Source organism: Sinohyriopsis cumingii, chromosome 6 (assembly GCF_028554795.1).
Source record: "Sinohyriopsis cumingii isolate HCF-2022 chromosome 6, ASM2855479v2, whole genome shotgun sequence".
Taxonomy (NCBI): Eukaryota; Metazoa; Mollusca; class Bivalvia; order Unionida; family Unionidae; genus Sinohyriopsis; species Sinohyriopsis cumingii.
The window spans coordinates 140,382,054-140,408,759 of record NC_142966.1 but is presented as its reverse complement, the minus strand read 5'-3'; the positions used below and the strand labels follow the sequence as shown (position 1 = coordinate 140,408,759).

General features: G+C 33.3%; 1 protein-coding gene across 1 annotated transcript in view; it reads right to left on the bottom strand.

The window, feature by feature from the left end:
- LOC149798125 (glycine receptor subunit alpha-2-like) overlaps window positions 1-26,706 on the bottom strand; it is a 90,984-nt gene that overhangs the window by 4,967 nt on the left and 59,311 nt on the right. The window contains exons 2-7 of the mRNA XM_089963213.1: window positions 11,092-11,159; window positions 10,374-10,441; window positions 9,870-10,102; window positions 8,555-8,637; window positions 6,473-6,628; window positions 307-701 (exon numbers count right to left, since the gene is read on the bottom strand). Coding sequence (XP_089819339.1) covers window positions 307-701; window positions 6,473-6,628; window positions 8,555-8,637; window positions 9,870-10,102; window positions 10,374-10,441; window positions 11,092-11,159 — 1,003 coding nt within the window. The remainder of the gene's footprint in view (window positions 1-306; window positions 702-6,472; window positions 6,629-8,554; window positions 8,638-9,869; window positions 10,103-10,373; window positions 10,442-11,091; window positions 11,160-26,706) is intronic.

Here is a 26,706-nt window from a genome sequence, read left to right as displayed (position 1 = left end):
AAACAAAATACCAAGCAGCATCATCGGCTGAATTCACAGCCTTTTTATAAGACGACTTAATGAAATGTCACATCCTTATATAAGATGGTTGATCAAATAACAGCAGATTTTCTTTAAGAAATAACATACGGCACGGTGTTTGTGACTGAAATGGAAAGGGGGATTACAATCCACTATTTCAAGCCAATCGATTCTAGTATTAAATTTTTTTTCTCCGAACAAACCTAGTGAAATAATGAAATCTAATTCTTTTGAAAGTACATGGGTTATTTTTTTTCTAAGGATCCTATAACTCCAAATATTTACCTCCTTAGTTGGCGTATTTTTCTCCGGATCCGCTGGAATTTGAAACACATTTTTAAGTTTGACTCCCTTATTAATGTCCATTCTGGTTAGAAAGTTTACCATGGCGAATTCGATCAACGCAAAGAAGACAAAAATTAAGCACGTGGACATCCATATATCGATGGCTTTAGTGTAGGATACCCTCGGAAGTGACGCGTTCACGCTTGAGCTCTGTGTAGTCATTGTGAGCACCGTGAGGACTCCAAGAGAGATTCTTCCGGGTACGGAGTTGGCATTGAGCCAAAATGAGATCCAGGACAGCATAACGACAAGTATGCTTGGAATGTACATCTGGACAATGTAGTATCCCAGATTTCTCTCCAACACAAATTTTGCCGCCACACAACTATGATTACCTACAATAAAATAAATTATATCCACAATGAAGACGAGTTTTAAAGCTTTTATTTAAAGATATGTCACACGAATATGATTGCTAACGTGTAAGTAGGCGCGTAACAAAAATTATCATAGTCCACTATCCCCCATTTTTTTAAGTTACTCCTATCCTGCACGGCATACTTGATGCAGGTAATAACATACTGACGCCAGAAAAGAAACGCATCACTCTTTTAAAATCTAACTTTGTAACTGAAACTTCAAAGATTCCTTTATAAAAAATGTTATTGCATACAAAAATGTTATTTTTTTGCAATTCTTTCCACAAGAAAATGTTCAAAATTAAAAGAGAGCTAATCATTTGAACTTTTATTGCAAAACAGTTTATTCCAGCATAGACCATTTTTTACAATAAATCCATTTTGGTGGGAAAATGTATAACAAAATAATGCGCTTTCTCTTTTGCTCAGTATAAATCTATAATTTATCTAGTAGGCTTTTACTCCATTCGCTGTTACTATATATGTAATTTAAGCTCTTGTAAATAATGCCTTATAAAATTTGGTGCAATTTAGAAAGCAAGATAGCGCCGCATCACAGCTGTATAACTGCATGGAGTTTGGGCCGGGCGAATTCAAGCTCATTCATTACCAAATGCATTCAGACACTGAAGTGCTACTAACACTCTTTTATCTTCCTAGTTTAAAATTCAAGATACTTGCATGTAATTCATATGATTACCTGGATAGTATGGTATCATATCTACAGCTTATTTCAATAAGCATATATGACTAATGACGGCTTCCGTACAAGGTACACACACACACACACACACACACACATACACACACACACAGTGGAGTCACTAGGGGGTTGCGGGGGTGCGGACCACACCGGGTGACACCATCAGAGGGGGTTACACCAAAATGACTGTCTATACAATGTTTGAATTTTTGTGCAGTAAGGATTTCCATGGGGGTGCCATCATGAGTTACTGCATATGACTGTCAATAAAGTGATTTTTGTACAGGAAGGTGGTCCATGGGGGTGACACCATGAGTTACCGCACTGGGTGACACCAACCCTAGTTACGCCACTGTACATACATACATACATACATACATGCACGATGCGCGTGGTGTGTGTGAAGTTATATAGGTAGATGCGAAGAAAGACATTTCGAGCAAATTATCTTTTTCTGGTATTTCCTTTGATGTTTTAATATACTTTGGGTTTTCTATTTCACAAGGGTATATATAGACCATCTAACATGAGTCTTATGATCGTATTTGATCGTGATGGAATTATCACCAAGTTGTTGTCTCATAATGCAGTTTGTTGCTTGAATGGAAACAAACAAATTTTAGATTTTAAAAGTGTTGTTAAAATTCAAGATGTTTGATTGATGTTGTTTTCATTTATAGAAACTATTTCAAAGTTTTCTTATGTACTGGTAATTTTCTTTGATTGAAAATGCAAATTAATGAGGGTGATTTTATGAATCCGAGTGTTGCTTTTCTTTATTTCTTGTTAATTGATTAGTATCGATTTCCGTTCTATCGAGGCATTATTTTCATAGTCATTAAAGGATGTTTATTAAAGAGAGAGACAACAATAAAGGTAATAGTAAGAAAAACCTGAATGGAATGCAAGTTTCACTTTTTATTACATTTGGTTTGAAACTGTGTCAATCATTCTTTGAAATTCTATGAAACAGTCTTTTAGGAAAGTCATTCAATGAAAAACCATCAAAAATAAATAGGGCAAATTTACTTAATAAATATCTTGCAAATCTATTTAAAAAAGTGAAAAGAATATAGTAGGAAATCTGTTTTTAAAATGTATCAGAAATGAAGTCACCTCCGAACGCAAAGGCCAAAACACGACGATCAGACAAAATTGACAGCAAAACAATCAGTGCCCCTAATACCAATGTGAAAATTATGCAATCGAAATAATTATTGAGTGTAATGTTCTGACATTATCTTAAAGCAATTTCACCCAGAAAACGTATAAATTTAACACAACTTATCACTATTCGTATACACCGTGTCCATCGGTAGGCCGACATATTTTCATTGTGAAATATCAGTATTAATCCTTTAGCACCAAGCTGAAAATATGGTTTCTACAAGCTTTATGCATTGTGCTGTTTTTTGATTGCACATACGTTTTTTTGAACGTTATTTAACTATTAATTTGATTTTTTTCCCTGTTTGGATGTGATTGGTGTTAGAAAGAAAAGCATCCCTAACAAAGGTGTTCAAACAACGTATATAGTGTTAAGACTTTAAGGTCTTAAAGCAACAGGAAAAAGCGGAAACATCAAGTTTTGTAAAATTCGACAAAATGATCGATTCCCCTAGAACACAAAGAGAATAAATATTTAAAAAAAGTATAACTTACGGCAAATATTCACAGAATACAAGCACAATTCGTAATGAATAAGTTCTGAATAAACTTTAGTGGTATTGCAAATGATTTCCAACGCTGAAGTTGAATGATGTGACTGGAGTGACCTGTAAAGTGGAGATGTGTCAACATTCTTTTGTTGAATCACAGTAACATAATCAAATGATTCCTCGTTTGAATTCACCATTATTCCCAGTTAATGTCTATTTCAAAGAATATTATTTGAAACACTTTATTTTTCCAGAGAAGAATAGTTTGCATTAAATAATTTTAACCCGAATTAGACACTGTACACAACACTTGTTCTGCTTCAAGATCTTACAACACGAATAAATAATTTTTCCAGTAAACAAGATTTTATTAAATTTCATTCTAGAAGATTCTAAATGTTTACAGGATAAAATCTGTTACTAAAGTTATAATAAAAATGTGGTAAACATAATGTCTTTGACTCATATCAATATAAATATGTTTACTTTTATTGCTAATGATCCGAATATTATACCCATATTCATAGAGAAAATATTAGCTATGTGTTAGTTGCTTACAATGGTAATGAAAGGTAATGATTTTGGTCAGGAAAGCAATTAACTTGAGTTTTGGACAAGGCCAGCTACAAGATTCAATTATACAAAAGAACTTAACCCATAGAACATAACGAATCTAAACTAACGTAATGTTATATCCGTCAAGTCAAGCAATAACAATGTGATATTTGACTTTATAAACACCATAAACATAACACGTGCTTTTGTTCATGTTAGGTTGAGCGATACCTTATAAACAAATTTTACAGCTACGGCTATTGGATTTGGCATACTATATTACCAGAAAAACCTTGAACTTTTTTTCGACCGAAAAAGTGATTATCTTTGCCCAAAATCTATATATGCTTATCAATTAGGAATATAAAATCTTTACAACAGAATCATCTTGGCTGATTTTTTTATACTGTCTGACAATGATGTTAAAGGAGTGATTTGACTCATTCTGGGAATGCTACTTTCAGCCAAGAATGCTGCTCATTTGATTAAATTCTTTACGAGAGAATGCTACGAATAGTGAGTGTATTTCTAGAACTCATGAACACGTATAACTATCAATAAGGATTACGTGAGTAAAACGGTTCTGAAGGCTGTTAAATTCTTACAGAAATTTTATTTTCAAGGTTGGAGTCACTATATATCTATATAATATCTATATAATCCTCTGTATTTGATCATCATTAACATTAAAACTTAAATTTTGTGGTTTCAACCCCCACCCCACCCTCGCCATTTTCTGATTTATTTGCGGGAGGAATGTAAGGTTTAAGTGCTGTTGAATGAAAATGCTCCTCGATTATTTGCGAAACAGATGGTGATCTTGAGGAAAATTACAATACTGAATGAACTCCCGCTTTCGAAGGCAGCTGCATATTGCTTGCGTGGGTGGCTGCTGAGCAACGGAAACAAAAGCAAAAAAATAATAATTACGATAGGAACTGACGAACTACAATGCTTCAAGACACAGACACACACAGACACACATACACAAATAAATTTTAGATACTTAAAAAACTACTCGGGCTAATACAGCATGAAATACATTGTGTGTCTCTACAGCGGCAACCATTGCTACCTCGAAACTAAGACTTCTTCCACCCAGCAATCAGGTGGTCTTATAAATATAAAAGTCCCTGCTACCTTAATCCGAAGGTTGTTCGCAAAAGTTTACTTGCGTTGAATATTACATTAAATAATTTAAAGCTTGACAGGATTTGAATTTTTCGATACTTTAAATGTGGTTTCCAAAATAAACTTGCCAAAAATTATTCGTGTTAAAACCCAAATTGTGCAAAGAATACAACCTTCTTACGGACAACGATTGTTTCTTACGCAAAATTTAGTAGTCATTTTTTCCCGCTTGTTTTTTTCTTTTTTAAGTTTGAACTTTACTCTGTAATACCTTAAATTTACCATCCAATTTTCAACCAATAAAGTCTGTACTTATATATATATATATATATATATATATATATATATATATATATATATATATATATATATATATATATTTTCATAAATCAAGTGTATTTTCTACTTGACCTGGTTTATTGATTTTTTTAATTCTGTAAATAGTTCATACATATCTAAAATATTATCTAAGTAAATGGTTTAATATCTGGATCATTATTAATGTAAGTAAGCATGCATATTTGTGTTTGGGTCAAGGATTTTAGAATTTTCCTACAATTTTTTCTGACATAATCCATGTTATATGTTATACGTTTGGTAACAAACTTTCTAATTATAAATAACATTTTATTTTGTAAACATTAAGAAGTTTCTAGAAGGTTATTTTCCATTAGGTAATTGTTGTTTATAGAAAATGCTAATCGTGACTTGAGGTCACGTAGAGAACTCTATAATCTTGCCACATGAAAGATCATTCATTCCTGCTTTAACATCAAGTTATTTGTTGTGTACAGTATTTTATTTGGAATTATTCTAATTATTCAAAAGTGTTCTGATACCATTCTTTGAAATAGGCAGTTGAATTTATACTGGAATTTCACATAAGGGTATATTATTGGTATATTAATGAATTGCATTATTGTAATCCAACAAAAGATGGTACATCAGTACGACACGAGACATCACAGGTACATCAATACTTACAGCGTTGGACGTTTTAGATTCCACTAAAGATTATTCAGAACTTTTATTATTAGGACTAGTGCCTATAATTTCTACGATAATTTGGGATTCAATTCTCAATACCCTAAGTTCTTGTTTCTATATTGTCACTTTGCATTCTACGGATATATATATATATATATATATATATATATATATATATATATATATATATATATATATATATATATATATATATATATATATATATATATATATATATATATATATATATATATATATATATCGGTGGCAGACCATGTAAATCTAAAGTAAATATGCTTTAACAAATATATCTTTCTACCTGTCAACCATATGTTTTCTGGCTTTAGAAATTAATAACGGAATATTGGAATTTCTTCCAGCTGGAAATTTCTGTAATGCAACATTTTCTGCACCTAAGGGTCATATTATACTTACAAGTATAAAAATAAGACATTCATTGACTGCAATCAAAATTCGAGATCGTTGTATCATTTTCCGAAGAAAGACAAACATAATTTTCTAGATTGTGTTGAAAACGACTGAGTTATCTAGCTGAATCAATAGTTACTGTTACATTTTTAACATACAGCTCGAAAATATTTCTGTTGCAATACATACATACATACATACATACATACATACATACATACATACATACATACATACATACATACATACATACGTCAATAGTCCGTAAAGCATGGTATTCTCACCAGACCCACTGTGACGCCGGAAGAATTCGTCCAGTATAATGTCCTTGACCTCAAACTGTGGCAGGGACTCTTTGTTTTCCCCAACCAGTTCAACAGCTGACCGGAACTCAGTGCGATTCGCCCACATCAGGATTATGTTATGTTCGTTATAGCTGACTGAGAAACAATGAATGCCTTAATTAATATTTTTTAAAGTTATTTTTGATCTTAGGTTTGAACAGAAATCCATTTTTATGCATATGTGGAAACTTCGCCATTTGTGTTGGCGTAAACTTCCCGTCGTGTGTTATAATTGGGACACACGGTCAATGCGACGCGTATGGAAATAATATATTTAGTCTTCTTGTAATTCATTTTATTAAATAACCATTTAGTCGCAAATGGCTGATCTGGCGCTTGACACATATTCAGTCTTACCGGATTGTATACATACAATTTCCAACTAATTTTACAAATACAAATATTCATTAATAGTCCACTGATACAATAACGGAAAAGATGTGTGGCTATACTATTTAAATTATTCAAAATCGTCAACTCACGAGTGTAAATTCAAAAAATACTTCCATTATGGGTGAAAATGACCGCTTTTGCCGCAGGCGATAATGGGCGAGTATTGTAAGTAGAGAAGAGCGGTTATGGGGTATTTCACGTTATCTACCTAGAAGAAATTAAAGTTAATTGAGGTTGCAAAATTATTTAGGACATAGTCTTTGTCATCTGAGATCAAACTGGTGTGTAGAGTGACACTATGATAGGAAGAGACCAAGTTGATCTCGTTCCCAGCTGCAGCACTGATGACACGGAGAAGAGACAGTTCAAACTGTAAATCATCTAAAATAAAAATAACAAATTTACCCAAGATCCATTTCAGATTCAGAGTTTCCAAAAATATGGTCTTCGGAATTATTTTTTAATTTATATTAAGGAGCATGTTTAAGATTCAATTTGTCTATTAATATTAGTGGGAAATCGAATTAGTTCAATAAATCTGACAAACATTTCCATCATACAGGATGTCGTATTACAGAGAGCAATATCTCTTTTGACTGTGACGCAAATTTAGAAGACTTCTTGTTACCAATTTGTTTAGACATTTTCATCATTGGGGCATATACAGAGAACTGTAGGTTTGTTTTACAGTAATTGTTGCGACTGTTCTAATAGAAACAAAGAAAAGAAAACAGAACAATATTATTTATAATTTTCTTGTTAAGCGTATCAAAATTTGTATCAAACCTCGAGTACACGTATTAGAAAGAGGAAGAAGCTTCAAGTACTTAAAAATATATGCTTAAATTATCACATTCAGTTTATTGCATCCATAATTTCTTGTATTAAATGTAAACGTTTAAACAGAGTTTGAAAGTACTGTAAATTAATGGCTTCTGAATAAACCTGAATGTATTTAACCTATGTACCATTTGAGAATGAAGAAAAAATGTCCACTTGCCTGTGAACGCAGTCCATTCATGTGCCACATACAACATTTTTAAAATTCAAAACTAAGGAATAAAATCCATATTTGCAATGCAGACAGACCAATGACGTAACTGAACAGTCACATCTTGGCTAAGCCGCGGTTACTTACGCACATGGTGATTTTTCAGAGGGTTGTAACATGTTTTTCATAAAACGCCACATAATTAATTCTTGTTTTTAAAAGTATACATTACAATAAACAATGTATGTCTAAATATGACACATGTAATAAATACAAAACCACATACGTGCTTTGTTTCGAGTCTGGGTAAAGATTTCGTTTGATACTGCGTAGGAACATAGGTCTCGACCTGATAGCCTCGACATACTGCTACGCTGTATCAAGCTCGGAACAAAATACATCTGAAGTTTTGTATATATATTGTATTCATGCATAATAACATTGTATATCGTAAAAGGTTATTGTGACAATAGATTTAAACATTATAAAAAGTTTTAATTTTAAATAAAATCAAATACATGAAAATGAAGAAGAGGGACTGATAATGTTTTGTATCTGTTACTAATATGCAACACGTTTCTTGATTCAAATAACTCATAGAACAAACGCGAGTATAAAATTTATAAGATTACACTTACAGCTTTCCATTTCTATAGCACATGACTGTCTGTCAAAAGGATAGTTTCTCAAATTCATATTGCACGTAAGAGTTAGCGTTAACCTGTAAGAAAAAGGATATAATAATAATAATAATAATAATAATAATAATAATAATAATAATAATGATGATGATGATGATGATGATGATGATGATGATGAAAAGGAAGAAGAGGCGGACGACTCAAAAAATGATGATGAAAAAGATTATTGATATGAATACTATTATAACAGTAGCAAAGAATTAGAATGAACACTTCTGATCTGCCAACGATATTTGCAAATTAACCATTTAACCTTTTCATTCAAATGACCTAAAAAGTGGATTTTAGATTAAACATTTTGATATTGGCTTCGATCAACTCTTTCAAGTAGTGGTAAAGCGGTAGGACACTTGGTTAGAAATGTGAGAAAGAATCATCAAATAGCGACAAGTTGGGGAATTTTCAGGTGAATTTATTCCGAAATACCAAGATGGAATGAAACCCGTATGATGCAAGTATATTTCTGAGACATAAAGCAATTTTCAAAATCTATATAGTAGATAATATTATACGTTTAGAGCCTTGCATGCAAATACTCAATATTTGGCATGGCCTGAAATTGTTAAACTTTGCAAAGAAAAATTCAAGCTTTGTCTAAATTCAAACTCAAACATTTTGAACTAGTCTTGGTTAACCTTATCTCCAACAAAGCATTCCTTTGGAAAATACGAACGCATATTTTACATACGCAAAGTAACTTGAGCAGACTTTTTCATGAAATGATCTTTCATAACTTTGGAAGTATTTGACTTTTATGTTATAAGTAGATTATGCGCTTCTGTCTGGAAACATTTAAAGATTTAATTCAAGAAACTTTGTAAGCACTAAACCCAAACTAGAGCTAATGGTTCGAAAACATTAGCAGTTTTATCTTTTGAATCAAGTTAGAATCCCAGTAATCTGAATATTGTCTAAATTGTGGCACTTCTAATATCGACGCCAAAATATAAAATCTGGCTTTATGTTGTATCGTTTGTGCTTTAAGTTGACAGGATATCATATCTGAATTCGTATATTATCGGTTGGGCTTGAAGTTGGCAGGGTATCAAAATACGACTCATGGTCCCGAACGGATCATGGTCAGAAATTTTCTAGAATATAAAGACACATGTATTAAACGTTTTCGTTGGTCAACATATTGCAAAAGATCTTAAAATTATTTAGTGATGAGACTCACATTACGACTCCCTGAAGTGTTCTACAATACTACACCATCTATAGCTTAGAATAAAGTCTTATACACTGGCCATACCTGGTGGAATAGGTCACATTTCCGTCTCTGTATATCCTCAACATCTTGTTCGGCATGAAGACGTCATGATAGTATGCTTTCTTTTCATTAGGAAAATAGAGATCCGGAATCCACAACTTATCCAAATTTTTGGAGTCTATTTCGATGTATAAGTCGTTATCTATCTTAGGATATATCCTGGTGAAACGAGTGTCGGGCCAACTAAGATGAAGGAAAACAGTCACCGTGAAATCCTAAGAAAAAATAAAGATAATAAATTAACTCGTAACTATTTTAAACCTGATTATAGAAATAAATAGATTCATCTCAATAAGCGTGTAATTTGCCTTAAATGTTGAGGAAATATAAAACCTTGTGGAATAATAATAATAATAATAATAATAATAATAATAATAATAATAATAATAACGACGATGATGATGATGGTTATGATGCTATTAATAATAATAATAATAATAATAATAATAATAATAATAATAATAATAATAAAAAGGTGCAATATACCATGTTAGCCTCGCTAATTGAATCAAAGCTGTCCACTAGTATCTCACACTCAACAACGGTTGGCTCCTCTGTAAATAATAATAATAATAATAATAATAATAATAATAATAATAACAGCCGAATCAACAGTCTTATCAATTGGCCTCAATTTTGAAAACTGCGAGATAACATTTGTCTCTCATCATCTGGTAAGACCTTTTTGGTCCATCACAAACTACTAATGTTCAATTGTTGACTGACAAATTGATCAGTATGATGAACGGGTTTAGAAATGAGATTATACGACAATATTGACTTACTTTTTAAATGAGTGCAACGCTAATGGTAATGACACTATTTCATTATCTTGGAATGCTGTTTAATGATACACCAAGACATGAAATGTTATATCGTGTCAAGTCAACTGGAGTAAAGACCAAAGATCAGTGACACATGATGACGCCCAACCTGGCCTGACCTTGATAGGATTTGAACCCATCCCGTTCTGGTCGCGTTTCGGACTTGTTAACCACTCAGTCATTAAAATAGCTGTAGTAGTGGTAATAACAGTTGTCGTAGTAGTAGTGGTGGTGGTGGTGACGGAGGTTCTGAGTGGCAATATTAGGAATAGCAGTAATTTATAATTGCTGTTGTTGTATTTTGCATTGTTGGTAGTGGTGGTGGTGGTGATAAAGAAAGTAGAAAAAGAAAAAGAAATAGTAGGATCGATAGTACATACCGATATCATAGTTTGGAGGAACCTTAAATTCTGCATTTTTGTTGGTTATTATTTCGATGAATTCAGTCCTGAAATGAAAGGAGCAAAATCTTTAGATGTACATTTTGCTTTCAAAATCTATGGGAAATAAACCCCACCAATGAATAAAAACTTACAAGCGTATGCATTTATAATGACCAATGCCGAACGCACACCATCCCCATCACAACACACACACACACACACACACACACACACACAGAGTACACGAGATGTCTATTATTCATCGAATCTTTTACAAATAATAATGCATAGAAAAACTGGTCAAAAATCATATTAAGTGATTTTCTTTGAGGTTATGCTTCATTTTTTAAAAATAAAAATTATATCGTTTCTGATTGAAAGTTAGGGATTCATTAAACGCTTTCAAAAAGTCACTTTCGTTATATGTTAGTATTGCTGACCGGAAATATGAAGTCTGACATAGTCATTACTATAGAGAAGTACACTACATTATTTGTTAAAATATATGTTTCTCTGAAATTGCAACATTGGGTAATAAGAACTCGTCTTAATGCTAAAACTTGAACTGCGTCCAGAATCCCATTCGTTTACAACAATGTCTGATTTATTTAGCATACGAGACGTTCTTTTATGTGCTTCCAAGTTCGTTACAGCAATGATGTTCTTAGTGTCATAAACTAAATATATCATTATTCCATGGGAATTCTGGACCTTGTTTATTGACCATGAAAATATATGTATGTAACAACACGTAAGATGAATCTTTCCGTTATGATCCAAAACGGGAGAATGTTGTTAAAAATTACTGGATTAGTAATCAACTCAGGACCCAATAACATCAACCAAATTTCCTCAGCACGAGAGTATGAAAATAGAAATGTATTAAAATACGACTCAGGAAATATAAAACAGAATATATTTCCTACAGTTTATAATTTAGAATAAGCACTTTCTATAAAAAAAATTGGAAGCTTTTCAAACGTTCGAATTAATGTACAGCTTGGAACTCGTGTAATTAACTTTTTTTTCCGGATCTAATACCATTGATGATTTGTAACAACAATAAACAGCTGAAATTGAATCTGTTATTTATGTGTGTTTGCGCCACTAGACGGACCCTTTATAAACAACGCCAGTAATGACAATACAAAATGTTTAAACTTTATGAGTGAAATACTGTCTTCTATATACTACGAACTGAAATAAACTTATATGTTTTGTTATATATTTTTAAAGAAACGTCTACTTGAAAGTTTTTTTTTTTTCTTCTCCATTCTATGTCAGTGGGATTTAGGGCCGCATTACTAGCGAAGATTTACGAAATTCGGTTATATAACGGTTTAAATCATTTCTCACATGATTCTCACAGTCCAAAAAGGACTGTTATCATTACGAAACTTAAGGGGGGCCCCGAGTGGCCGAGTGGTCTAAAGCGCTCTCCGTTACGGATCACTGCCATCTCACCTCTGTCTGTGTGGGTTCTAGTCTAGGATTCGACCAGTGTAGGTATGTGAGAAAGCTTGCCAGCAGCTTCTCGTGGGTCGGTGGTTCATCCTCCACCATTAATACTGACCATCATGCATAGGGTATCGTGTGATGAAAAATGGCGTTAAACCCAACAACAACGAAACTTAAGAGATGCTTATTTTTTAAACACATTTCTTGCGCGGATTGATAAAGTAAACATAGCTGGCGTTGGATACTGTAAAAACATGACTGAACGGCATAATTGCAGTTTTAAGAGCGTCATATCATTTGAGCAACATATTTTAATGATTGTGAGTTTGTTTGCAATTATTTTGGTTTCTATTTATGTTCATTTCTGCATTCAAATATGACTTTGTGTAAAATGTTGGAGTATGACTGGTGACCTTTAAATAACAGACTTTGAACCTAAATTTCGATGGTTACTTAATTTCGGATCGCAACCAACACTCATCAATGCCCGATTTCGTCATCGTTTTCAGAGATGATTATGATTGTGATGAGGGGCAAATTCGCTACTCATACTAATATGTAAATAAGATTTGTTTATCTTACAAATGTTTACCTTTCGTCGTTGACTGTAATAGGCGTACGATAATCTACGGGTGACACATAATATCGAAGATCAACATGTCTTGTAAACTTAGTCACTGAAAATCTACTTTTATTGTTTGGGGTTCATTACAGGTATTTTGGACGGCTTCTTATCATCCATTACGTAAATGTATATTGGAGGATTTACAGTTTTAACTTATTCTAAGATATCTTCATCCTTCTAAATATAGGTCCTAATAACATACATAAATGCATATATACTTTCTAAAAGGAAAACGTCAGTAGTACCAACAGTGATATCACCACTGGAGATATAATTTTTCTCCTACTGAAGTATTTCAATGTTTGATTATGAAATATAAAATAAATGATGTCCACTTGTGTGCAGTTAAAGGTTACTGAGTAAATGGAAAGGAAAAATGATAAGGCGTCAGTTTCAACGACAGTTTGTCGTGAAGAACAATTTGAATGTAAAGTCACATGATTGCGACGTCTGTCTCTGACTGTGACAAGAAAGATAAGAATGGTACTTTAAAAGAACTCGACACAGTCTAAGTATGGATCTGACACCCTGGAAAATCAATAACGTATTTGGTAAAAGAGATCTACGACCTTCAGCCAATCAGAGGCATAGCAGTTGCCCAAGCAACCCCGAAGCTGTGGGTTTGGGAATGGGGTGTTGTGTAACTGTGTTGGCCGAAAGTTCCCATCAAACAACCTTTCATGTGTGCGTGTGTGTGTGGGGGGGGTGGGGGTGGGGGTGGGGGGTGGGGGGGGTGGGGGCAGAATTAAGTTTTACGGGGAAGGAGAAGGGGGAGCAACATTTCTTGCCACGCCGTTGCACTCTTTACATATAATGATATTATAATACCCAGTTCTTATTATATTGACGTGCGGTGACAAGACTCTGTTTCCGAAGGTTTTCCATGTAATTGACGTAAATCCGGGATATAAATTTGATGATGCGCAGCAAATAAAAATGTACACCAACCGAAACTTTGTTTCATGAGTATGGATTCACATGACCCATAGCTACGTTAAATATTATAATTTTTCGAAAGTTCAATACTTCAGTATTTTTTTACCATGGATCTTCCTGTACCAGTCTGACATTACTTGCTTAAACACTTCAAAGGCATGTATTCCTCTTTTACGATCAATATGGATCGTCTATTATTAATGGTAATTCAAAAGGGACACCATATGGAATCTTCAACTAAACGAATAATTGCTTTGATATCGGTACATGAAACGGAATTTGAAAATTTGGTGGGAAAAATGTTGTAATTTTTTAAAAAATAATTCTACGGTAATAATCCATTCTTTGCAAGGCGTCAGAGAATGTCTACAACCTGGCGCAGCCGCATTAGTGATACTCGTAAGCATACGTTTGAGGTTAAAGCCATCCGTTCGAATATCACAGAAAAAAAGAATTAAAAAAAATATGAATTTCTTTGATGGAGGAGGTTGATATCATCCTGCATTTATATTCATTACTGCATATAATCATAAGCACATGTGATGAATACGATGAAAGAGAAACGTCTATGCAGTTCCAATAAGGAATCAACAGACTTGTATAAAATACAGCAATGCTTGTAGACGGTATTCTTACGGGAGGATACAAAATTTCGTTTTGGGGGGCGTAGACATATAAGCGAGTAGTCTCTGGGACTCAATTTCCGACGGATTCTTACGCAAGTAATCTAAGAGTCTGGGACGGAGTCCCCAACGGAGGCTTACGCAAGTAATCTAATAGAATTTGGGATGAGGTCCCCAACAGAGGCTTACGCATGTAATCTAATAGAGTCTGGGACGGAAGCCTTCAGTAGCGACTGCACTCTTAAGAGTTTTCATGGCATAATTTTAGTAATCTAACTTTAAAGAAAGCCCATTCGAAGAGACGTTCCGGTAGTTTGACACTGATTCTTGGTTGTGGCGGGGAGGACGAGTCAGCTTGTCCTTGAGTATGATATATTTAATATAACTTTAGTATTACGTCAAAGTCACAAAATGTTCTTCTTTACAGTTTTATATGAAAACTAATAAGCTCGTTATTTTTTCCTACACAAAATAAGTTTTGTATCTGTGAAATGTTTATATAATCTCACTTATTATAATTATGACTTGTTTGACCCACCCACTCCTAACGACTCTTTAAAATTCTGATTGGATTCCCACCCACCTCAGCTTCATGTTTACAGTCTAGTATTCGCGCAACAATATCATTTGTTTCTATGAGATCTATATCAGAACTGTATTAGCCCAATACTAATCGATGGTTTCTCTCAGATCGGTATCAGCCAAATAATAATCGTTACTTTCTATCAGAACTGTATTAGTCTAATACTAATCGATGGTTTCTCTCAGATCGGTATCAGCCCTATAATAATCGTTACTTTCTATCAGAACTGTATTAGTCCAATACTAATCGATGGTTTCTGTCAGATCGGTATCAGCCTAGCCAATATCACGATACAGTCATGTATTCTCTTTTGAGTTTTTTTATGTAAGCTTTTTTAAATGTGCAGTTATTGTTGTATAATCGAAGTTAAAATACATTTAAAAAGCAACCGATGTAATGGGGGTGGGGTGGGGGCAGACGGCGGAGTGACATAATGCGTTCGACTTATCCGATCATTGACATCTTATTTCTGTCCGCGTGGGTTTGAGTTTCGGGCTAGGACAGGGTCGGTATGTGAAAAAGCTTGCTAGTAGCATCCCATGGGACGGCGGCTCCTTCCAGTGTTTTCCTGAGTTCTTCCTCCGCCATCTATACTGGCCGCCTTGTATTGCCTACTATGTGCTGCAAAATGGCGTTAAACCCACAACAACAACAACTGATGTAGTGAATGAACGCGTGTTCAATACTTCATAACCTTTGGTAAACCATTGTTACTCCAGTACAGTTTGTACACGCGTATTTGATGATTCCAACTACGAACTGCATAGATTCGGATCTTACAACGCGTAATTCTCCGGCAGATCTGGATCTGTGTGGGTTGTAAGGAGCGATTAGTAGAACAAACAAATAGACCCTAATCTGCGGGCGCATTGTGCTAATCTTTGTTATTAACATATTGATTTGTCCTATAAGCGAGTAGGGACGGTAATCAAAGTTTATGCACGCAATTTTGTTTTAGCATTTTGCAGCGGTATCTTAACTGGGTAAATCTAGCGAATTAATCAACATTAGATAGAGCCCAGATGGATTCAATTTTCAAGATTTTAATTAATCTATGCGTTTAAAGAGGTCTAATGAGTGCTTCTTCCGGACATCACAACTCTTAAAAATAAACAATTTATTTTCCCAGAATTAAATATTTGAATTCAGTCTGATATTTCAATTGTGCTTGCTCAGCACTGAGTAGATCCTCCTCAAATACTGAATGAAAGACTGATACGGATATTATCCCATAGTTTTGATAAAATGGCGCACTGACGTCATATACAACTAATATTTGTTTTAACCGTTTTACTGATATACAATTACCGGACTAAATTTACTAAAAATTTTTCAACAAAACTGCTCTTCGTTGTCATCTTATTTTCTTGCGAATTTTTATTTTTTTGAACGAAAAATGTATTATTAGGATTTAACCCTGTATAAAAATTCAACCTCTCCTATTTACCCAAGAAAGAAATTAGGGATTCCCTGTTTAAAGAAAATAAACTCATGTGATCTTTGCTGGAAGAACCAGTAAGATGAACACGTTTATTAAATGCATGATACATGTACTCTGTGTACTGTTATTATGACGACATGAAAGAAAAAAGAATAATTTGCAGCCAAATGAAAACAATGTGTAAATATATTCGATTGTCAAATGGAAGTATAATGGAATGTGTAATAAAGGAAATAGTTTATTAAAAATCAATAAAATTAATGTTCACCACTCTAATTCAAAACCTTTGATGATAATGCAACCAGAGTGTTTTTCATTGCGATTGAAAAAGAAATAACTTACCACGGTGTTGAATACGGTACTTTGTAATACTGTACTACTTGTATCCTAACATCGATTATGACGAGGGTGAAGAAACTGGTTTCCGATTTGAATACTGTTGCGATTACTATTCGAAAGCAAAGAAATGATATTTATGCCTCAAGGCGCCAGTGTGTCTTTCTATCACTGAGGTAACCGCATTGATAGCTGATAATATGTGTTTATACATGAAAACAGTATAGGTGTTTTGGAGGAAGAATTTAGCGCTTTAACTTTAAATTGTAATAAAATTTGAAGAATAAAATGCAGATAAAAATATACCAACTTTCTAGTAAAGTCGAAGAGGTTACACAAATTAGGATGGATATGTTACTTGGCACTTTGAATACTAAAACAGTTAAACTAAGTCGCTCCGGGGACAGACTATCGTGAGCCTAAGTTAAAAGCAGTGAAATCATTTGTTTAATGTATTCACGTGTATATACGATGGCCCCGAAAATGGAGAAGAAAATCAGCTATTAATTCTTTGTAGTGTTGAAAGAGATATTATAAGTTTTATTAATACAGTTAAATTAAAACGTGTTCGAAGTTTTATCGCACCATGTTTGATATGCGGATTTGGCTAAGTTTAACCTATTCGACAAATCGTAGCTTATTTGTACATATATGACCGACCCTTTGTAGCCTCACCGATCGGTTTACAAACTTTGTCTTTAATAGCTTCCGAACTACAGGTGGTGAGTGATAATGGACTATATAATTCGATTCAAGCCAAACAGATGTCACTGTGCACTGTTAGGGCTGTTATTCGTAACTCTGGAAACTAAAGGTATGCAGACTGGTCTACAGATCTATTAGCACCACATCAAAACGTAAATATCTCATGATCTACGCCTTACAACGAAACAGGTACTACACCATGGGGTTGATTTAAACTAGAATTATTTACATTCAAGATTAAACCATATAGAATGTGTAATATAAATGATTATCCGTATCTACGTGTTAGATAATACCAATCCAGTCAATGCATGTTGAGAAGATCAAAAGTAAAATGTTGGTGAAATGATACAGGAAGAAACCGATGAACGGAATTATGTCACTGGCGTAACTGAGTACATTATTTTTACGAATTTTCACAATATATCGCTTATCTCTTCATAGTAATATATAATTCTTATTGTGAATAAAATACGTTTACAGTGTAATCCGTCAACGTTGTTTTTGCTGCATTGTTGTGTTTCTTTATGGTTGTTTAAAAAAATATCACTAATTGTATGAACGAATTTCAAGATAAGATATATTGGGAAAGGTGACTGAAAAAGCACTGGATAATGCATTTGTTGCTCTTTTAATACTTCCCGTGTAGCTTTTGGAACGAACTCATTAATTTGTTACAATAATTTGGAAGAACAAGTTATTTAATTTATAGTTGTTCTATACGTTGCCAAAATATTTAGCTTAGATGTCCCAAAAGTGCAGCGAATATGCAATGAGACTTTTTCCCTATTATATTAGCAGTTAGTAACTATTTGTGATATAGTTTTCTTTTAAAGCGCTATCTTGATACATTAACATTCTTTTCTTGATATAAAATTCGGCAAATTATGATGTCTACATAAATGACATGTGAAATGAACAAATGCAAGCGGGTTCATTTATTTACCCTGTTAATTGTAAATTATTACTGGTATTTTAAATCGATCTCGACTGTTTTCGGCGTTGTTGAAATTTTTAGAGAGAGAGATTTTAGAATAAATTGTGTTTGTTTGAGTAAAAAAGAAAGTAAACTATGCATGTTAAAGCACATGAACTAAGGATTGCTATCAAAGGAGATTGCTGGATAAGTTTTGCAAATGATTAAAATAATATAGGTTATAGAAGAAGCTGCATCTATCAAGAATCGGCCGCTTGCAGGTGAAATAGGAAAATATTTGTTTTTGCTATCATATCTAAAACAGGCCAGACAAGTCTAGCAGCAAATGATAAGCACCAGAAAGACTCGAGAAATAGCATACTTTTCAACTTTGTTCAGAAAGAAAATCTCAACTTCTTTCCAATTCTCAGTCGTGTCAGCTTCGTCACTACAGCTTCTTCACTACAGCTGATATATATAAGATCCCACTTCCTATCATTTCCTCGATTTTCATAAACAGCTTATCGTAAGACAGATTAGGACAGATTAAATCAAATTGGTCATTTAGTTACATTCAGACTCCATATAAGTCTCTTTGGTACGGAACGTAACCCATACAAGGAGGGTAATTTATAATCTGGGATATTACTGTCAATCGCGTCCATTTAAATTTCTTCTGGATTGTGATATTACATAAATATTTCTCGGTGCTATCAACAAGCCTAAAATAGTTTAAAATTCTTCATTCACCGAATAAACATATTATTCAGGTTAAAATTTTAAAAAAAAAATAATTTGTGTAATTTATTTGCCGCTGTAAAATGGCCTTCCGGATTGATAAGCATATTCAATGAAACGGAAATCCCGACAAGAAACAATTTTGACAATTGTCCGTTCTACTTATCAGCAGTGAACTAGTTTAACTTCAAAACAGTGTCAAGCAGAACAAACAGAATTCATCTCTGTCTGTCTGTCTGTCTCTGTCTCTCTCTCTCTGTCTTTCTGTCTGTCTCTCCCTGTGTCTCTCTCTGTCTGTCTCTCTCTGTCTCTCTGTGTCTCTCTCTCTATGTGTATCTCTATGTCTGTCTGTCTGTCTGTCTGTCTATCTCTCTCTCTCTCTCGCCTCTATCTAAGTAACTATTAGCAAGGAATAAGAACCGACAGGAGGACGAAGAATAGATAGAACACAGACGTTACAAAACAGCCAATGCATAACAGCAGACAAATTTACTGATGTGATTCAATATTGTATCAAATAAATGATATACTTTGGCAAATGATCTAAATATTAATATGAAAACATCCATCATGCTTCGTGCATTATGAGACATGAAGTTAGAATAAAAACACCCAACTATATTACCACTAATATCCTAATTACATAGCATCCCATAAGCAAATATCTTTCAAAATAAGTTCTTGAAACGTTTACTCCGCATATGCGGTAAAGAAACAGACAATGCGTTCTTGTCACATTGAAACTCGTTTATAGTAAAACTTGCCTCAGAATATTACGCATTCTGCTAATAAGTCAAATAAGTCATGATCTCTCCAGACAGGTGGTCTCATAAAACTGTGTGGTAAATAACACAGTTCTTAGCTTCAACCAAGTAACAGTTATAACTCATGCAGAAAAAAAAACATATATACAAAAGTAGTGGAGCAGATAAATTACAAAATTCAAAAGTAGAATGAAAAATACAACAAACTGAATGTGTTAACTGCAAAGAAGAAGTGGGTCTGGTAGAAAATAATACGGGCAAACAAAAAATGTTTTATCCTTCCTCGAACCAATTTATGCAATATATCAACATTACTGGTTCTAATAGGAGAGATATTATGCGGATTAGTCATTACATGTATTGACTGTACTGTACTGTTGTTCTTATTACTAAATAAATAAACATGATGACTTTTCTAAATGTCCTAGCTATAGAACGTAAAACAAAATTAGTACCATTTACCAAAGTACATACAGTACTAATGTCCAAAGTACATCCATTACTAATGTCCAAAGTACATACATTACTAATGTCCAAAGTACATACATTAATAATTTGTCCAAAGTACATACATTACTAATGTCCAAAGTACGCACCTTACTGATGTCCAAAGTATATACATTATTAATGTTTAAATTATGTACATTACTAATGTCCAAAGTGGATACAATACTAATGTCCAAAGTACATACATTACTAATGTCCAAAGTACATACATTACTAATGTCCAAAGTACATACATTACTAATGTCCAAAGTACATACATTACCAATGTCCAAAGTACATACATTACTAATGTCCAAAGTACATACGTTACTAATGTCCAAAGTACGCACCTTACTGATGTCCAAAGTATATACATTACTAATGTTCAAAATACGTACATTACTAATGTCCAAAGTACATACATTACTAATGTCCAAAGTGGATACAATGCTAATGCCCAAAGTACATACATCAATAATGTCCAAAGTACATATAATACTAATGTCCAAAGTACATACATTACTAATGTATAAAGTACATACAATACTAATGTCCAAGGTACATAAAATAATAATGTCCAAAGTGGATACAATACTAATGTCCAAAGTACATACATTACTAATGTCCAAAGTACGAACCTTACTAATGCGCAAAGTATATACATAAGTCATGTCCAAAATACATACATTACTAATATCCAAATTACATACATTACTAATGTCCAAAATACATACATTACTAATGTCCAAATTACACTAATGTCCAAAGTACATACAATACTAATGTCCAAATTATATACAGTACTAATGTCCAAATTACATACAATACTAATGTCCAAAATACATACATTACTAATGTCCAAAATACATACATTACTAATGTCCAAATTACACTAATGTCCAAAGTACATACAATACTAATGTCCAAAATACATACATTACTAATGTCCAAATTACATACAATACTAATGTCCAAAATACATACATTACTAATGTCCAAAGTACACACATTACTAATGTCCAAATTACACTAATATCCAAAGTACATACAATACTAATGTCCAAATTATATACAGTACTAATGTCCAAATTACATACAATACTAATGTCCAAAATACATACATTACTAATGTCCAAAGTACATACATTACTAATGTCCAAAATACATACATTACTAATGTCCAAAGTACATACATTCCTAATGTCCAAAGTACATACATTACTAATGTCCAAAGTACATACATTACTAATGTTCAAAGTACATACATTACTAATGTCCAAAATACATACATTACTAATGTCCAAATTACACTAACGTCCAAAGTACATACATTACTAATGTCCAAATTATATACAGTACTAATGTCCAAATTACATACAATACTAATGTCCAAAATACATATATTACTAATGTCCAAAGTACATACATTACTAATGTCCAAATTACACTAACGTTCAAAGTACATACAATACTAATATCCAAAATACATACATTATTAATGTCCAAAGTACATACATTACTAATGTCCAAATTACACTAACGTTCAAAGTACATACATTACTAATGTCCAAATCACATACAATACTAATGTCCAAAATACATACATTGCTAATGTCCAAATTACATACAATACTAATGTCCAAAATACATACATTACTAAAGTCCAAATTACACTAATGTCCAAAATACATACATTACTAATGTCCAAAATACATACATTGCTAATGTCCAAATTACATACATTACTAATGTCCAAAATACATACATTACTAATGTCCAAATTACACTATTGTCCAAAGTACACACATTACTAATGTCCAAAGTGCATACATTAATAATTTGTTCAAAGTAAATACATTACTAATGTCCAAAGTACATAATATTAAGGGAAATCAGATAAAAGAAATTCCTTCAGATGTTAATAAAAGGAAATCATTCCAAGGTACAATAATTAAGTAGATGGTAAACGTTTGTTGCAAAAGTTTAATTTGACAGCAAAAACTGCTGTTCTGTGGCCAGAGTTTTCGACAACAAAAAAGAGGAGCTTCTATGTTTTGATGATAAAGCAAAGAACAAATTCACGAAAAAGTTAAAAGCAACAACGAACAGTACGAGTTAAATTAAATCTCACATGAGTAGGAACAATGTCGACACATGGATCGCTTTATTTTGGTTTTCTTTAACGACTAGTTAGACGGAACGTTTGTCAAACAACAATGTGACATTCACCGTTATGGCTTCACAGAGTAATAGAACCCAACCCATCCTTTAACCGACTCTGACACGATATAGGCTGGATAGTTTTTCATCCGAGACCAAGACATTTTCTTTATGGTGGCGCGCTTCAGTTTATTATTTGCACAGGGCTCGAATTGTAAAGAAAGGAAAATTATCCTCTCTAATTATACTGGCTATTTAAAGAGACTGTGTAGATCTTAGTTGTGTTAAAAGAACATATAATTATTTTTATATTGGTGTACGCTTGATGGGTGTAGTATGGATTCTAGAGTATACAGTTTGGCATTACTTCAGATGTACACACACACACACACACACACACACACACACACACACACATATATATATATATTGCAAAATTCAATTGGTCATTTTCACATCCTGGACTTCAGTGGCAACATGTAAAATAAAAGAGCAGATAGACTTTTTACATTTTATATATTTGGTAATTAATTCTTCGCACTTCCAGAACCTGGCAATATTTGTTTCCCTATTTTAATATAACTGATAAAGTTAGTGAATGTAGACTAACTCAGGCTGATTTTATCTGCACATAAGATCAATCTATTTGATCAGATGTGTGCTTGCTCACGTACAATTTAAAAAAGTACAACATGAATATTATTTGCAGACACAATACAAGAAAGTAGCATAGAGGTATGCCAACATTCTCTCCTTTGTGCATGCTGCAGATGTAAACAATTTCACCTTACACAATTCACTCTCTCAAAAGTTCCCAGTATCTATAGAGCGCCGAAATGAATACCAAATAGTTATTATTATTATTATATGATTTAATTTTGGCTGTAAAGCTGAATATTTTAAAAACAGTCCTTTTAAATAATTCTCACTCCCCCCACACAGAACAGTGTTTATTGGCAGTAAAGTACGAAACAAGCCCAGCCCCCCCCCCAAAAAAAAAGTTAGGTATTTTAAACATACATATTGCATGTTTTAAACATAGCAACCTGTGTTATACTGAACGACATCAACATGAAACTTGCCTCAATTATTTCGGATATGTCACTAATATATTTTACAGTTTGAAAAGGGATGGAACAGATATGGTTCATGGAGATCAAAGGGCAAAGTTTTAAGTTTTGCTTATTGTTGTAACACTAGAATATAAAAACGTTGTCATCATTTATTTCTAAATTTCATTACAACGGAACGAAAAGAAATATTTTCACCATATATTTCTTTCAATTAACGTAACAATCCTGTATTCTAAGACTTATAAATTCCCCATAATTTTAAGATCATTAAACAGACAATACTCACTCAATGTATATTGTATAAACAAGAGAAAATAAATATAATTTGCCTTTATTTATGCATGACACCATGTGCCGTTTTGCTAAGAACATCATACATAATCATATGAAAATAAGAACAATAATTACACAAAGTTTCAAACTGGTTTTAAAGTGCCGCTCTACAGTTTAGTAGTTTGCACAAATGTTTGATGTTTAAAGAAAAAGAATGTACAGGAGTTTCCTCGCTGGCTATAATTGCTATTGAAATGAGACCCTACATATCTTAGATATTATTAAAAGAACTTTTAAGTCCCCTTTTGTGTATGATTGATTGGTGTAATATCGGTTATAGTGTGTACAGCTTGGCCTTACTTCAGATGTGTACATATACAAAAAGTGCCAGCTCCACTTGGTCATTTTCACTTCCTGGACTTCAGAGGTATATTGTAAAAGAAACAAACAAACAAACAAACAAAAAAAACCAAAAAACAAAACAGAGCCGATAACTTTTTGTACATTTTATACATTTGGTAATTCATTCATTGCACTTTCAGAAGCCTGTATTGTCTAGTGTGGCAAAATTCGCTAACCCTATCTTAATAACTGCTAAAGGTAGTGTAACTGGGGCTAATTCAGACTGATATTTTCAGCACACGAGGGCAGCCATTTTGGTTTGCTGTGTGCTTGGATCATGTACAATTTCCACAAGTACAATATCCATAGATATTTCAGCAACAATACATGAAAGTAACATAGAGGTATGCCAACATTCTCTCCACTGTGCATGTTGCAGATGTAAATAACTTCACCTTACACCCATCACTCTCTCAGAAGTTCATATGATCGGTAGAGCGCCCCCTAAGCCTCCGCTGTCATTCGATGAAATCAACCCACTGCACGAAATTTGATCACAGTGACTCTAGAAGGTTTTAGTTCGTCCTGACCAAGACTAATTCAAATTATTTGCAAAGAGTAGCCATTAGCAACATGGTCACCAACCTTTATGGCAACAATGACTTATCAAGTCTTGAAAGTGCAAAGTATTTTAATTATTTGTTTTCACCTTCTTACGACAGCGAATTAATATGTCTTTGAAACCATCAAATTAACATGGACTCGATAAAAATGAGACGCAGTCCTTATTTCAGATTCCCTATTTTGGTTTCTAAGTTTTGGTATTCCACATTTCTCCGCAGCTTTAAAACCACGAAGATCTGTATCAACAACTTATTTCAAATGGGGATGATTCTTTACATTAAATCAGATTGCTTATCATGTTTACTGAACACGAGTGCCAATCGGGTTGATTGCAGGATGAATCTTAATTGACGGAAAATAGTTTAATAACATGGCGGTTTTCCCTCAGATACGGGCATATCAGATACTTTGAATTGCTCGGTACTTTTCAGTAAATTCCAGTGAGATTTTATTAACAATACTGATTCATGATGGGACCTGATGATTTCCGACTCATCATCTTCATTTAGATACAATCTCTAAAACCTATTTTATCGTGTAAATTTGCATCAAGCGTTCCATTCCTCCAGGACTCACCGTACTAATTCAGTTCACAGTGTAAGCCTATGCAAACACAATGATATTAAAAATTAAATAATTTAAAATTTCTGGTTGCTCATGATCAATCCTATATTTATTAGTACAGATGAAACCTGGATGTCAGCTTCTGCGTAGAGAAAATGATATGAGCCGCGGCATTTTTCTGGACTCACATGTGTTTGAAACATGTGCTTTCAATTCTGCACCAAAGAATCTGGTGATAATTTCGGTAATGAGTGTTCCAAATTCAAGACAATTAAAGGACTGAAATTCCATCAATATAGCCATGTCTCTATTTTGTTCAGTTACAGCTAGCATAAGTTCTCAAAGGATTCTTTTTCCTAAAAAATAACTTACATTATTTACCAATCCTGGCACACCAAGCCCATATATACTCTATTTTATTTTCACCCATTTCCAGGCTGATTCCCATTTTCCATATAATTAGTACTGTTTCCCCTTAATTGCCCATTGTATTGGTTTTATGATACACATTTAGTGAAATATGCAATAAAAAAGCAATTAATCAGGCAATTTACCAAGTAAACGAAATCATTTCTGTGGCTAGTTGTTGGCCCAATCGAAATAATACATTGCTTTCATCCTCCCTTAATTAAAATGTATCAGAATGGATAAGAGATCAAATAAAATCACATAACAATCTACATTAAAACACAATGGCACAGCAAGGGAATAACTGACAGAGAAATTGGTCTATATTGAAGCACCGCATCAGTTGTTGTACAAAAGCAAATCAAGTATAAATTCGACCAGTCTGTGTTTCAAACAATCCATGTTAATTACATTGTTTTGAAGCAGCTTTTGGTGTTTGTATCGACTGCATTATCATTACTATTATTCTTTCGGGAAATATCAGCAAGTTGAAAGTAGAACAAAACGATCTTTATTTATTGATTATGAGAACAATCTCAGTTATGTCTTAGTAGTAA